Here is a 15,822-nt window from a genome sequence, read left to right on the forward strand (position 1 = left end):
GTTAAGGTTAGGGTTAGGTAAATACTATAGCTTACATAATACTAAGATAACATTTACAAAAACTGACCTGGAAAAAAATGACAAATGCCAGACGTGCAGCAAGCACAGACCAGTATTGCTTAGAGAGCTGGTAAGACTCAGATGACCAGGGGGGATCTCGGTAGTCTTTGTACCTATGAGGATAAGGAGTTGATGGAGATAGTGTGTGATATCAGAAAATGCAGGTAAGTTGTGTCCACATCAGCATTTTTGTATGTATGTGTGTTGTGTGTACCTGCAAAGACGGAGTTGTCTGTCAAAGTCGGTGTCATGCGGTGAGGTACCAGGTTTAAAATTGCTTGTGTTGAAATAAGCCAGTGTATGGTTGGTAAAGCCATGCATGGTGCCTGTCTCACTGTACAAATACTGATACACCATTCGAGGAATGAACTCTGATGTAAAGGAGATCACAAATGCCTTCAGGGAAAGCAGGAGAGAAATAGAGAAAACTTTCAAATCTCTGCCATCAGCAGTTAGATTTGAATTTGTTTTGTCAGAAGTTATAATCTTTGTGTTAATACCCACATTTGTAATGACTGCAAACTTGCTGATTCCACTCAAGATGTTGTACCATATGCCTAGGAAAGATAAATAAATGAGAGTCTAAAAAGTTAATCCAACTTGCATATGTATGAATATATCTGCTGCACTTAGTCAAGAATTTCATACCAATCTCTTTAGCACTGACAGCGTCAGGTCGTCGTATTTCAGTAGCAAATTTTGCAGCATCAAGGCGGATTTCAATGACATTATTAAGCAGAGCGAAGACTGGTGCCAACGGGAAGGAAGCCACAAAGAGCGTGACAAATCCATACTGAATAACTGTTGACAAAAAAACACACATACATAAACGATGCATGTCCTTGACAAACCCCATTCCTCAAAGTCATTGTATGCCTCTTTAAATACTTAAAAACCTAATTGAATTGAAAACCAATAATAGTCTGTATAGAGCAGGGGTAAGCAAGCTTTCTGACATGAAGAGCATTCCTACTTTTTCTTGCCCAGCTACGACTCCGGAGGCTGCTCAAAATTCTACAGTGCCACAAAGTGCTTCTCAAATAGTTTTCCTTGAAATGTGATCCAAATCATTATGAAAGGACATAGACTATTTACTTTAGCCATGACTGGATGATACACTGTGTACTTATTGGCATGGGTGTGCTGCACAACCTTGAGCGTTTTTTTGCTTTTATACAACAGCACTGCACCAATTTACTTGCGGTGTTGAAGTGTCAAAAAGTAACTTCTGTAGCTGCTTCTGCCCCCCATTTACAGTGGCAAGAAAAAGTATGTGAACCCTTTGGAATTACCTGCATTTATGTATACATTTGTCTTAAAATCTGGTTTGATCTTCATCTAAGTTACAATAATGAACACAATTTGTTTAAACTAATAAAAAGACAAATTATTGTATTTTTCTTGTACATACTGAATACATCATTCAAACATTCACAGTGTAGGTTTGAAAAAGTATGTGAACCCCTAGGCTAATTATGTCAACAAAAGCTAATTTTAATCAGGAGTTGGCAAACCTGGCATCCAGTTAATGAAACAAGATTGGAGGTGTGGGTTAGAGCTACTCTGACATATAAAAAGCACTCAAACATTTTGAGTTTGCTATTCACAAGAAGCAGATGCGACGGGGACCATGCTTTGCAAAAAAGAGATCTCAGAAGACCTACGATCAAGAATTGTTGCTGTGCATAAAGCTGGAAAAGGTTACAAAGTTATCTCTAAGAGCTTAGATATTCATCTGTCCACAGTTAGACAAATTGTCTGTAAATGGAGATGATTTAGTACTATGGGTACTCTCTCTAGAAGTGGCCGTCTAGTCAAGATGATGCAACAAGCACACCGCAGAATGCTCAATGAGGCAAAAAAGAACCCTAGAGTGACAGATAAAGACTTGAAGGAATCACTGGAACTGGTTAACTTCTCTGTTTATGAGTCTACTATACAGAAAACATTAAACAGGCATAGTGTCCATGGCAGGACACCACGGAGAAAGCTGCTGCTTTCCAACAAAAGTATTGCTGTGCACCTGAAGTTTGCCAAAGACCACATTCACACTCCAGAGTGCTACTGGGAAAATGTTCTGTGGACTGATAAAAATAAGTTTTAATTTTTGGGAAGAATAAGCAGCAATATGTTTGCCGTAAAAAGGGCAGCGCATACCAACATGAAAACATCATCCCAACGGTGAAGTACGGTGGAGGGAGCATCATGATTTGGGGCTGATTTGCTGCTTCGGGGCCTGGACCGCTTGCCATCATCAAGGGAAAAATGAATTCCCCAGTTTATCAAGATATCCTACAGGATAATGTCAGGGTGGCTGAAGCTCAGTAGAAGTTGGGTGATGCAGCAGAACAATGACCCTAAACACTGAAGTAAATCCACTAAAGAATGGCTTCAAAAAAAGAAAATCCACCTTTTGGAGTGTCCCAGTCAGACATTAACTCAATGCTGTGGAATGACCTCAAGAGAGCCGTTCACACCAGACATCCTAAGAATATGGCTGAGCTGAAGCAGTTCTGTTAGGAAGATTGGTCCAAAATTCCTTCTGAACCTTGTGCAGGTCTAATCTGCAGATACCGGAAACACTTGGTTGAGGTTATTGCTGCCAAAGCAGGATCGACCAGTTATTAAATCCATGGGTTCACTTACTTTTTCCAAAGCACTGTAAATATTTAATGGGATGTGTTCAATAAAGACATGAAAGATTATAATTGTTTGTGTGTTGTTACACACATTGTCTATACTTGTGACTTTGATGAAAATGAGATCATATTTTATGACCAATTAATGCAGAAAACCAGCTAATTCCAAAGGGTTCAAATACTTTTTCTTGCCACTGTATATGCTCAATCCCTATTTTGAAACATTGCTTGCAGTTACATTTTCTCATTTATAAAGTCACTTCTGTAGCACCACTGTGAGTGCGAGTGGGACTGCGTTACCCCACTAAACCCCACAACTGATGCCAACTGCAGAGCGGACCAATTTGTGGATTGTGCAGCGCTGTCTAAATTGCTCTGTGGGCTGTGCAAGTACTGTTAATGGATTAGTGCTTCACGGTTCATTTGTGTAGCACAGTTTTGTCCCACTTTTAGAGTCTTTGGCTCTGCTCATTAATTAAAATGTAAGTAATTTAATTTACTTGAAATATACATTTTGTTTTAATCAACAAAGTTTCCTGTAGCTGGTAGAGCATGGTGCTAGTAGCGGCAAGATCATGTGTTCAATTCCCAAGGAACATACAAACCGATAAAATGTATACCATGAATGCACTGTAGGTCACTTTGGATAAAAGCATCTGCCAAATGCATAAATGTAAATGTAAATGTAATGTTAGCAAGAATGGTTTAAAAATAAGCTAACTATGTTTATTTTGAAGAAAATTAAATGAACAATATTTATTCATAAGTGGTGAAAATTGGCATTTTAGAAAATGTGCCCTGCCAGAGATTTCACGCATATACACATATACTGATAAGCTTCCGAGTTTCTCGTAGCGCTTCACATTTTCTTTTCACTATAAAAAAGGATCCTTATCCATATGCATTACTCTACAAAAACTGTATATTGTACAGTGTATAATTCTTTTAATAGTCAACTAGCTGGTGCAGAATGAGTACTCGATCAGTCACACATTCTTAGTACACAATGCTTAAAACAGTCTGTGACACACTGGCACTGCTCTGTGCTAAGACTAAGCTTGCTAACTAGATACAGGCTACTAACAACTTCAGTGACACTTCAGAGTGCAATACCAAAGGTTAATTTTGATTGCTCAGTCAATAGCACTCAGAAATTTGAAGTCACACAAATATTGTAAAAAAATTGTAAGCATTTATATATATATATATATATATATATATATTGGATTTTTCTCCCAATTTGGGGTGCCCAATTCCCAATGTGTTTTTTAAGTCCTCATGGTCACATAGTGATTCGCCTCACTATGTCCAGGTGGCAGAGGACAAATCCCAGCTGCCTCCGCATCTGAGACTGTCAACCCACACATCTTCTCACATGACTTGTTGAGCATGTTGCCACAGAGACATAGCGTGTGTGGAGGCTTTCATGCCATCCACCACAGCATCCACGCTCAACTTACCACGCACCCCACCGAGAATGAACCACATTATAGCAATCACAAGGAGGTTACCCCATGTGACTCTACCCTCCCTAGCAACTGGGCCAATTTGGTTGCTTAGGAGACCTGGTTGGAGTCACTCAGCACACCCTGGGATTCGAACTAGTGAACTAGCGAGGGGTGGTAGCCAGCATCTTTACCACTGAGCTACCCTGGCTGACCTTTGTAATCTTGATTACAATTATTTCCCCAGTGTAAGCACTGTTAAAACGCATTTTAACGGTAATTCAGAAAGAACCTACATAATTTCTTCACTGTAATCCATAGATATCCCTTTATAATAAACATTTATAAAGTTTATAAACCATAGATATCCCTTTATAATAACTTTTATTAACATCAACATTATATATTACATTATATAATGCTTAAAAGATTATTAAAATGGTAGCGCTGCCCATATCCACCATTGAAATATGCTGCTCAAAAGAACCCGATGTGCGTTTGCCTGCGGTGTGACGTAAGAGTAATTTCATCTATAAAGGTGCGGGTTGAGTACCCAGGGCTTAGAGATATGGTTATGCTGCCAAGCATTTTTTATATGTAGGTGCATATAAGGTAAAATTTACTCACCCATCTCCATGTATTCTGGGCTCAGACCCTCATATGGCTCCAGATCATAGTCCAAATCCCAGCGCTGCGGCTCTCGTTTGGAATCTTTCTCGTCCTCATCTTCCGCCCCTTCCTTCTCCTCCTTATACGCGCGGTACATCTTCTTCAGCTTCCTGTATCAACATAATGATGTTAGCTTGGCGGCGTCATTTTAAACAAACGTCCAGAAGAAATAGCACTTCCTTCATCGCTCCGTGCTCTGCTTAGGTAAAGTTAAACAGTGCCCCAAATTAAAATTTAATTTAACAAGAGAATTAGGGGCTTCCTTTAATCAACTGGAAGTGCATTTTGAATCAAAGAAAAGTAGCAGAGGGACCAAAGGGAAGACAGTGTGTGTGTGTGTGTGTGTGTGTGTTTAACACTTACGGGATGGCAATTTCAAACACATTATTTTGAATAAGCTGCTTCCCCAGCATAATGATGCCCAGCTGAATACACACTTCAATAAGACAGCCACCTGGAGAACACTAAAACACAAACACACACAAATACATGTACATACAAAAACCTAGTTAAGTTATGCTGACACACTAAAAACAAAACATAATATTGCCTTATAATTACCTCTTCCATCCGGAAATCCTTAAAGACATAAACATAGTCACCCGGGCGACCAGCAAACCTAAATGAGCAGACCAGAGGGGTATTTTACAATAGTGAGGACACTACTACAATATACAACACTGCATAACATACAGTTTAATTAGTTAATTAAATATATTAAAATGCCATTCAAAAAGTCATATAAAGATAGTATATTAAACAATCTTATATATATATATATATATATATATATATATTATAATAATCTATTATAATAAATATATATACAGAAAAATTGCATTACAATACCCAAAATACTGTTATTTGTTTTGATTATTTCTCGTAAAAAAATAAATAAAGTGGGTTTCATATGATGTTTTATTGTGATTTTAGGTTGTAAATTATCTGTACTTAAAAAAGTGAAAAATTATAACTATGAAGTGATATATAACGATAAATAGCATCTTTTTAACACTAGATATGTGGGATAGACACAACACAATAATATACAGTACAGACACACAGGATAATTCTCACAAAAAATTATAATATTTTGCATAAAGAAAAAGAAGCCTACTTTTTGAACAATTAGGATTTTTTGAATTATGACATTATTTTCACACATTTTATCCCCCAGTTCTCATTACCGTAATGAGTCCAGATATTGTACTTTTTTATTCACATTGTTTTCAATAATCTTTCTCATTACCATAACAAATTATTATTATTTGTTTTACTGTATTAGAGGAAAAAATGCTGTTGTGCAATGATCATTTTTTTTTTAATTAAAAGCAACAAAAATGAAAGGCAGTATAAAGGGTGTACTACTATAATGTAAATACCTTTCTTTTTAAATAATATACTGTATATATATTTTCACATTACGGTATTGAAAATATCATAAAATGTTTTTTAATTTATTTTTTTCGTTGCAGTAATGAGAATTAAGTAGTATTATGTCATTTTACTACATCACAGTGTAAAACATCCCAATGGTCCTAAAGTAGGATACATTTTCTATATGCAAAACAGAGTTTCTTGTTTGTTTCTTTTGATTTTGGAGTAAAATAAGACCAGGACATTTTCTTGATTTCATATTTCATAAGAATCCTCCAACAACAGTACAGTTTATCACACACATTACATAATAATCTGTAAATAAAAACACATGATATAAGCACACAACAATAATTCAGGATGTCTCAACACACTGGACATAATACAAAACCATAAAGTACATTCTAATAATTCAAGTGAATACAACACATCTCACAACAGACTTTACATTAGTTTGAATAGATATGCTAATGGGATGTTGTATTACCTGCCCTTAAAGAAGGCCACATAGAAGACAGGTGCAAATGCATTCATGCTCTTCAGCAGAAAAGCTTTCAGAATCACATGCTCTTCAAACGTTGATTCAGTCTTTGGAATCTCTGCAAGCATTACATGAACATCATAGGCATAATTATCATCGCCATTATTGCATAAGGTGATCATCTATATAGTCACCCTTTTATTAAGAGAACATCATTATTTCATAAGCCACACATGTTCTCTTTGCCACACACACACACACACCGAGCTCGGTAATCCAGGCTGCTATAGCTCCATAGATCTCATCCAGTACAAGAACCACCAGCAGGTTGATGATGACAGCAGTGGTTGTCACGGTAACACGCACGTTGGCCTTGGCCTCATGGTCGGGGTTCATTGACATAACAGCAAAAACAATGATTCGGTAGAGAATCACTCCGGATACGGCAGAGAATGTTACCCCAACCTGAGAGAACGAAATAAAATGGACAAACAGGCGTTTTGACAAAACATAAAGAAAGACAAAAAGTGATGTGATACATGCTTACAGAAAGGTACCCACCATAAGGAGGATAGAGGATATGTTGATGCAGTATCCTGGCAGTCGATCCGTCCATGATAGAGACTCGGAGGCAAGCTACAAGAACAAAATGATGTTACCTAATGGTCACTTTTATCAGCTATGAATACACTGTAAAGATATGAACTGATATAGACATTTTATATGATCTAAACAGTTTTGTCTCCTTTTTTAAAAACAGCATTTAAACAAAATCTCCAATTTAGAATTTGCACATGCTTCGAATGAAATAAGGCATTAAAACACTATAATATACAGTAGAAAAGATTGACAACGGTTTAGTTTTTAAATCAGGCACAGAAAAAGAATTTACTGTTTCAATTGATGTAAAAAGAAATGCTTATTTTACAAAATATTTGCTCAAAAATAACTTCAAAACATTTTAAAACAGCAAATATGCATTATCCATTTACAGAGCTGTTTGTATTTTGAACCTAGTACTGGCCAAATCAGACTTATACCGATAATATCGGCCAATAAGATGTACACAAATAGCTGAAATTAAATAAATAAGCATTTAAGACATTATTTACTCAAAATTCACTCCAAAATATTGAAAAACAGCAAATGTGCATTATTCATTGACAAAGATGATGATATATTTTGAACCTAATATCAGCTAAATCAGAACCAAAATTATAATATTGGCAAATGAGGTACACACAAAATTGCTGAAAGCAAATGAATGCCTATTTTAGACAATATTTACTCAAAATTCACTCCAGCAAATTCTTGCAATTATTTGCATTATCCATTAACAGAGCTGCTAGTATATGTTAACTAATACTGGCCAAATCAGACCCATACTGATAATACTGACAAATAAGAAGTACACAAATTATTTTGAAATTTAAAGAATACTTATTTTACACAATAGTTCCTACAAATTTGTAGTGTCTGTTGGAGATGAGATGTTGATTTTGGTGTACCCCAAGGATCCCTGTTAGGGCCAATATTGTTTTTAATATATATATGTTACCGCTAGGTTCTGTGATTCGAAAATACAACATTCATTTTCATTGCTCAGCAGATGACCTGCAACTGTATTTGTCATTGAATCCCAATGATCTGTCTAATTTAAATGTTCTTCAAGCGTGCATATTAGATATAAAAAATTGGATGGCATGCAATTTATTTAGTTAAATACTAATAAAACAGAGGTTGTTACAATCGGCCATGATTCTAAAAAAAAAAAGTGAGACTGAGTCAACACTTAATCAGGTGGTCCCAAATATTCAGCAGGTGGTGAGAAATTTGGGAGTCTATTTTGATACTAATTTTAATTTTGAATATCATGTCAGGAAGTTAGTTCAATCTTGCTTTTATCAGTTAAGGAACATTTCCAAGATGAGACATGTCTTGAGTTTCAAGGATACAGAGAAGCTCATACATACTTTTATTCAGTCTCGCCTTGATTATTGTAATGCCCTGTTTTCAATTTTAAATCAATAAACTTTAGCATGGCTACAATCAGTGCAAAATGCTGCAGCTAGACTTTTAACACGAACAAGGTCTTTTAATAATATTACTCCTGTTTTAGCATCTTTGCATCGGTTACCAATTGATTTTAGGGTTGATTTTAAGATTTTATTAATTACATATAAGGCATTACATGGGTTGGCTTGAATAACTCTTTTAAGATCTTATGAAACAGTTAGACCTCTTAGATCTTCTTATTTTGAACTGTTGGCTGTTCTAAGATCTAGAAACAAAACAAAAGGTGATAGAGCATTTGTAGTGAAGGCCCCACGATTATGGAACAGCCTGACCTGGGATATTAGATCTGCTGAATCTGTGACTGTTTTTAAGTCTCGTTTAAAAACAATTTTTTTATAGACTTGCTTTTATTACTATGTGAATATGTTGGGTTTTACAGTGTGTGTTTTTGATTTTATGTTTTGTGAAGCACCTTGTGCTTGATTGCTAAAAGGTGCTATTTAAATAAAATTATTATTATTATTATTAGTTACTCAAAATTCACTCCAGAATATATAGGTAAAAAAACAAACAAACAGCAAATGTGCATTATTCATTGACAAAGCTGACAAAATATTTTGAACCTAATATCGGCTAAATCAGAACCAAAATTATAATATTGGAGAATTAGATGTACAAAACATTGCTGACAAATTAATGCTTATTTTACACAAAATTAACTCAAAAATATTAAAAAACAGAAAATGTGAGGGGGGCCTGGGTAGCTCAGCGAGTATTGACGCTGACTATCACCCCTGGAGTCGCGAGTTCAAATCCAGGGCGTGCTGAGTGACTCCAGCCAGGTCTCCTAAGCAACCAAATTGGCCCGGTTGCTAGGGAGGGCAGAGTCACATGGGGTAACCTCCTCGAGGTCGCGATTAGTTGTTCTCGCTCTCAATGGGGAGCGTGGTAAGTTGTGCGTGGATCGCGGAGAGTAGCATGAGCCTCCACATGCTGTGAGTCTCCGCAGTGTCATGCACAACGAGCCGCGTGATAAGATGCGCTGATTCACAGTCTCAGAAGCGGAGGCAACTGAGACTTGTCCTCCACCAACTGGATTGAGGTGAGTAACCACACCACCTCGAGGACCTACTAAGTAGTGGGAACTGGGCATTACAAAATTGGGGAGAAAAAGGGGAGAACATGTGCATTATCCATTTAAAAAGCTGTCTTTTTTTTTTTTTTAACCTAATATCGGTCATATCAGACCCATACTGATAATATTGGCAGATTCCAATATGGCCAGCGATATACATCATACATTAACTACTAACTAGCTACAGCATGCACTGAGAACATCTGACACATTAAAAAGTAGTTACCATTATTACTAATTATCGGCAGATACCAATAATCTCAAAGTGGACAAATATTGGTAGATTAATCAGCCTGGCTGACATATTGGTCTTGTAGTATCGGCCTATACTGAAAATTTTAAAATATGCTAATAATGGCCATTATCAATATAGCCATCGATATCATTTATTACTTTTTGGACTTTGAACACATGAAACCTGAATTAAAACATATACGCACATACACAGTAAACATGTGTCTTTGATTAGAGGAAGGACACCACTCTAACTTGCGTGCTTTAATCCAGCTCTCACTCTAATCCTGCATAATCTAGTGTGGAATACCCAGAGAGGTAATCTGCTTTTGGTTTCGTGTGTAGTATGCGTGTACGCCAGGGATAGTGTTTGAGTGTGTATGTGTGTTGTGTGTGCGGCACGGAGGCCAGACACTATGTACAAGGGCATGATGACATTAACAAAAATCCGCAAAATCACATCAATTGAAACTGCGACCAAACTGCTCATTTCAGATGGAGCAAACCGATACGGAAAAACACAAAGCCAGCAATCTGTGTAATTCATTGTCTAATTAATTAATTTGCCATTAGAGTGCTAATGAACAGGGACAGAGCAAGGGATGAGATAAGGAGAAAGATGGATTTCAGCAGGTGGGCTCCGGCGGAGGTCATCGCCGTGACCACTCTGTGACTGACAGCTCAGAACTAACGGCATTATCTCTGAAGCCCCACCCTCTTTGGGGTAAGTTGATTAGCTCTCTCTCACATAGACAGACCCACACAGTAAACTCTCTCAAATTATCCCCCCTCCTCACCGGTAGCTGTCCTCCTTTGGCAGCCAGTAGCTTCTCTCGGCCTTTGTCATCTGTTCCTGTGTCCGGCTGTAACACAAAGCAGAGATTAAAAGCATGGCACACACACTCTCTTTCAGTCTTTCACATCTACCAGTAAACATTTCTGTGTGTTAGGACTAAAATCTCTTCCAGGTATTCTAGCCCAGTGATGTCCCTTAAAATGTTCAAGTATTAGTGAAAAAATTGTGAATGATACCATTGTAAAGGCAAATAAACAAATTCAATGGTTGTTGGGATTTTTTATTGAGTTTGTTGAGGCAGTGTGAACTAGCCTTTAGGGGCTTTTCACAGCACATATTCTTACATTAAATAAAACAGACAGAAAATAAAAGATTTTAAAACTGTTATTAACTTGACCTGCCATCTCCAAAATGTGCAGTTGATGGTACGAGTAGAGGTTGCGCTAGAAAAACGATTTATCCATCACTCTGACGGACTGAGTTGTAAAATTTCCATAATGGTCTATTTTTATCCGTCATACTTGTTTTCATTTTATAAATACTACTGTACATTCAGGGGTGTAGCATCCATTGTAATGGCATAACAGTGGATATGCTTATATGATAGATTTTGTATTTTTTTTCTCCCCAATTCTCCCCAATTTGTAAAGCCCAGTTCCCAATGCGCTCTAAGTCCTCGTGGTGGCGTAGTGACTCACCTCAATCCGGGCGGCGGAGGACGAATCTCAGTTGCCTCCGCGTCTGAGACTGTCAATCCACGCATCTTATCACGTGGCTTGTTGAGCATGTTACCGCGGAGACATAGTGCTTGTGGAGACTTCACGCCATTCTCTGCAGCATCCACACACAACTCACCACGCGCACCACCGAGAGCGAGAACCACATTATAGCGACCACAAGGAGGTTACCCCATGTGACTCTACCCTCCCTAGCAACCGGGCCAATTTGGTTGCTTAGGAGACCTGGTTGGAGTCACTCAGCATGCCCTGGATTTGAACTCATGACTCCAGGGGTGGTATTCAGCATCAATACTCACTGAGCTACCCAGGCCCCCCCTAATTCATAGATTTTTTGCAAACAAGATTTTTATTCTTTGCCGTTTACGTGCAGCTTTAAAAGAAAATCTGCATACATAAATAAAGTGTGTCACATATATGAAGCACACACATCTCTGAGGCTCTAATGCAGGTGCTTGACTAAAATAACTGACAATTCTGCTCTAAGCGTCATATTTGCGCTTGGATTAAATGCAAGTTAGCAGAAACGATGGGCCACTTTTTTCGCGCTTTCATTTTTTTATTATACTTTTTTGCACTTTATTATAATAAAATAAACACTTATCATGCAGTAACACACTAATGTAATGACTGATATATGCATTCATTAATTCAGAGTCCCTTTCCTTGAAATCCGAACACAATTGGTCAAAAGAGACTCATATTACCAGGTGTTAATGGTGATGGTGCCTCTAAATACACATCTGAATATCAGGCAATAAACAGGGCACACACCGAAAGAGACAGTGAAGTCAAAACTCATGCACAAGGTTACAAATATTTTTTCTAGCGCAACCTCTGCTCGTACCATCATTTTGGAGATGGCAAGTCAAGTTAATAACAGTTTTAAAAACTTTTGTTTTTAACTTTTTTTTTCTGGCTAGGTTTTATTTAATGCAAGAATATGCGCTGTGAAAAGCCCCTAAAGGCTAGTTCACACTGCCTCAACAAACACCTACAGGGTTAACAGCATAAAAAATCCCAACAATCGGTAAATGACGAAGAATTATGAGACGCTAAAGCAATGGTGAGATGCATTGCAATGGTCAAAGATGTCCATCTAGCACACGTTTACATAGAAAAACAATAAACAGTGCAGATAGACGCAAGAACATGTCCTATTTGAACAGCCCCTTAGATGGCAAAGAGTCATTGAATATCATTTTCTGAATCCAGGCACATTGTAGCTTTGCTGAAGAAAACATGTTTTATGAAGAGAGATCATAATAAACTTCAAATTTGATACTGCTGATGTTAATGTCCATGTCCTTAAAAAAGAAAATAAAAAATGCGTAAAGGATCCAAATGGAAATTCAATTTAACGAAAATTCCAACAGGACTTTTTGATTCTTGGAGTTCTATTGGATATTGTGTAATCTTTATCATAACTCTGAATAATCACTTACTACAGAACAATTAAAGGAAGATCAAAAAAGGAAAGAGAAAATCCTGAAATATTTCCTTTAAATTCATTTTGATATTTTGTAGTACAGGGGCATTTTATACTATTATTTTATTGTCCTCGTACATATTGAATACATCATTCAAACATCGTATGTGAACCCCTAGGCTAATGACATCAAAAAAAGCTAATTAGAGTCAGGAGTTGGCAAACCTAAAATCCAATTAATGAAACGAGTTTGGAGGTGTGGGCTAGGGCTACTTTGACTTATAAAAAGCACTCAAACTTTTTGAGTTTGCCTTTCAAAAGAAGCATCTGCTGACGTGGACCATGTCTCGCAAAAAAGAGATTTCAGAAGACTTATGATCAAGAATTGTTGCGTTGCATAAAGTTGGAAAGCGTTATGAAGTTATCTCGAAGAGCTTAGATATTCATCTGTCCACAGTTAGACAAATTGTCTATAAATGGAGACGATTTAGTACTATAGGTACTCTCTCTAGAAGTGGCCGTCCAGCCAAGATGACTCAAAGGGCACACCGCAGAATGCTCAATGAGGTAATAAAGAACCCTAGAGTGACAAATAAAGACTTGAAGGAATCATTGGAACTGATTAACATCTCTGTTCATGAGTCTACTATATGGAAAACATTAAACAGGCATAGTGTCCATGGCAGGACACCATAAATGAAGCTGCTGCTTTCCAACAAAAACATAGCTTTGTGCCTGAAGTTTACCAGAGACTACCTTGACACTCCACAACGCTACTGGGATTTTTTTTTGTGGACTGATGAAAATAAGTTGAATTGTTTGGGAAGAACATGCAACACTACGTATGGCGTAAAATGGGCACCGCATACCAAGATGAAAACATCATCCTGATGGTGAAGTACGGTGGAGGGAGCATCATGATTTGGGGCTACTTTGCCAGACATCCTAAGGATATAGCTGAGCTGAAGCAGTTCTGTAAGGAAGAATGGTCCAATATTTCTTCTGAACGTTGTGCAGGTCTAATCCGCAGCTACAGTAAACGCTTGTTTGAGGTTATTGCTGACAAAGGAGGATCGACCAGTTATTAAATCCAAGGGTTCACTTACTTTTTCCACAGCACTGTGAATTTTTAATGGGATGTGTTCAATTGGATTGGTGGATCTCGTCTTTGGACACACATTAAATGGAACAGGTCAAACCAAACTTTTACACTCAACACAGTGAATAAATATTCAAAGATAGATCTTGGGATTTTAAGAATCGAGATCGAGATCGTTCAAATGAATCGGAAAAAATCAGCATTTTTACCCAGCCCTAATCCCCATTTTGTTTTATAGGTTAAACAAAGCAAAATACAATTCTTTCCATGTACCCCCCTGGAGCCCTCACTGGGTTAAGGTATATTTTGTTTTTGTTTCCATACACTAAAATCAAAGTGATATTTGTGTACATATTAGTGAAATTAACCTCTTCCTTCTTCTTCTTCTTCTTATTCGTTGCCTTCTTCTGCTGTTTCTTCTGAAGAAAGTCCTCATACGCTGGCCGCAGCTCATTCTGAGATATAAAAATTTACAATATTAGTTAGGTTCTCTCCCTCTCTCCAAACACACACACACACACACACCCACACCACACACACACACACACACACACACACACATACTGTACATCAAGCTTTGTGATCTAGGACTCTATAGATGTCAACAAGCACCAAAAGCAATAGCAATTTGAGGATGACATTAGACACACACACAAGCTTATACCGAAGCAAAACAGTCTCCATAGAAACTGGATTCACATACACAAATACTATACATATAATTGTTTTGCTCACACATACAATCAATTTCTATTCTTGAGGCAAGGATGCACAAACAATAGGAATATTTTGAAGTGTGCGTTGGCTGATAAGGTAGTTCATTAAAAAACACATAACCCACTGGGTTTGTCTGGTTAATATGCAAACACATTTAAGATGAGTGCTGTAGACCGAATCAGTTAGACCAGCAATCAAACAAGGAAGATTAATGACAGGATATTGTTACATATTGTGGGGTATATTATGTTCTACATACAGTGTTAAGGATAAGTAATACATGTATGTTCTGATGATGTAGATTGTATTTTCAGGTAACAGGTAGCATTGTCAACTACACAAAAAAGGTCACAATTATCTGGCAAGTGCATTGTTGTCAGGATTATGGCATCAGGGTTAATGGATGTTAATAAAATCACGGTAAAGGATCTCTTGGCACACAGGTTACTACAAAGTTAATCCACCATAAATCTCTCCTCCACCCATGAATTCAGGGCTGGTTCATCGAACAGCGTCATCATGGATTCAAACGCAAAACTGACCCTCCTGCTGTGCAGAAAATCGCAAACAGGACAGAGAATGAGGGTGGGGGATGGTAGCACGTAGTAGAAAGAGAAATATGGTGTGTGTTTGTGTGTGTAAGAGAGAGAGTGACAGATAGACGAAGAGAAAAAGAGAGAGGGAAAGTGAACAAGTAAATAATCAATTACCTCTGCTCTGTCCTATTGGTCAGCATCAAAGCAAAGAAAAATATGGTGTAAAATATGACACACATATCTACCATTCCTGTCCATATATGCATACTTCTCGCTACATAGTATGCAAAAAGCAGTATGTCCAATTAGTATGTCCAAATACTTGTATGACGATGTACTGCACTTTTCTAGAGCCTGACCTCATAAAAATGTCATAACTGTGGCAATATTTTAGCAAAATGATATTATGTGGTTCATTACACGTGTCGTGGCAGTTCCGAGGCGAAATGTCC

The 15,822-nt window shown here is 37.4% G+C and overlaps 1 protein-coding gene across 4 annotated transcripts in view; it reads right to left on the bottom strand.

The window, feature by feature from the left end:
* The window catches only part of LOC127456261 (anoctamin-1-like), a 50,923-nt gene that overhangs the window by 3,055 nt on the left and 32,046 nt on the right, over nucleotides 1-15,822 (bottom strand). For all 4 annotated transcript variants that reach the window (XM_051724668.1, XM_051724669.1, XM_051724671.1 and 1 more), the window contains 12 exons: nucleotides 14,486-14,572; nucleotides 10,854-10,919; nucleotides 7,233-7,307; nucleotides 6,935-7,136; nucleotides 6,678-6,789; nucleotides 5,375-5,432; nucleotides 5,177-5,277; nucleotides 4,772-4,923; nucleotides 709-861; nucleotides 565-617; nucleotides 275-456; nucleotides 68-173 (listed from right to left, as the gene is read on the bottom strand). In XM_051724668.1, coding sequence (XP_051580628.1) covers nucleotides 68-173; nucleotides 275-456; nucleotides 565-617; nucleotides 709-861; nucleotides 4,772-4,923; nucleotides 5,177-5,277; nucleotides 5,375-5,432; nucleotides 6,678-6,789; nucleotides 6,935-7,136; nucleotides 7,233-7,307; nucleotides 10,854-10,919; nucleotides 14,486-14,572 — 1,347 coding nt within the window. The remainder of the gene's footprint in view (nucleotides 1-67; nucleotides 174-274; nucleotides 457-564; nucleotides 618-708; nucleotides 862-4,771; nucleotides 4,924-5,176; nucleotides 5,278-5,374; nucleotides 5,433-6,677; nucleotides 6,790-6,934; nucleotides 7,137-7,232; nucleotides 7,308-10,853; nucleotides 10,920-14,485; nucleotides 14,573-15,822) is intronic.

Source organism: Myxocyprinus asiaticus, chromosome 18 (assembly GCF_019703515.2).
Source record: "Myxocyprinus asiaticus isolate MX2 ecotype Aquarium Trade chromosome 18, UBuf_Myxa_2, whole genome shotgun sequence".
Classification (NCBI taxonomy): Eukaryota; Metazoa; Chordata; class Actinopteri; order Cypriniformes; family Catostomidae; genus Myxocyprinus; species Myxocyprinus asiaticus.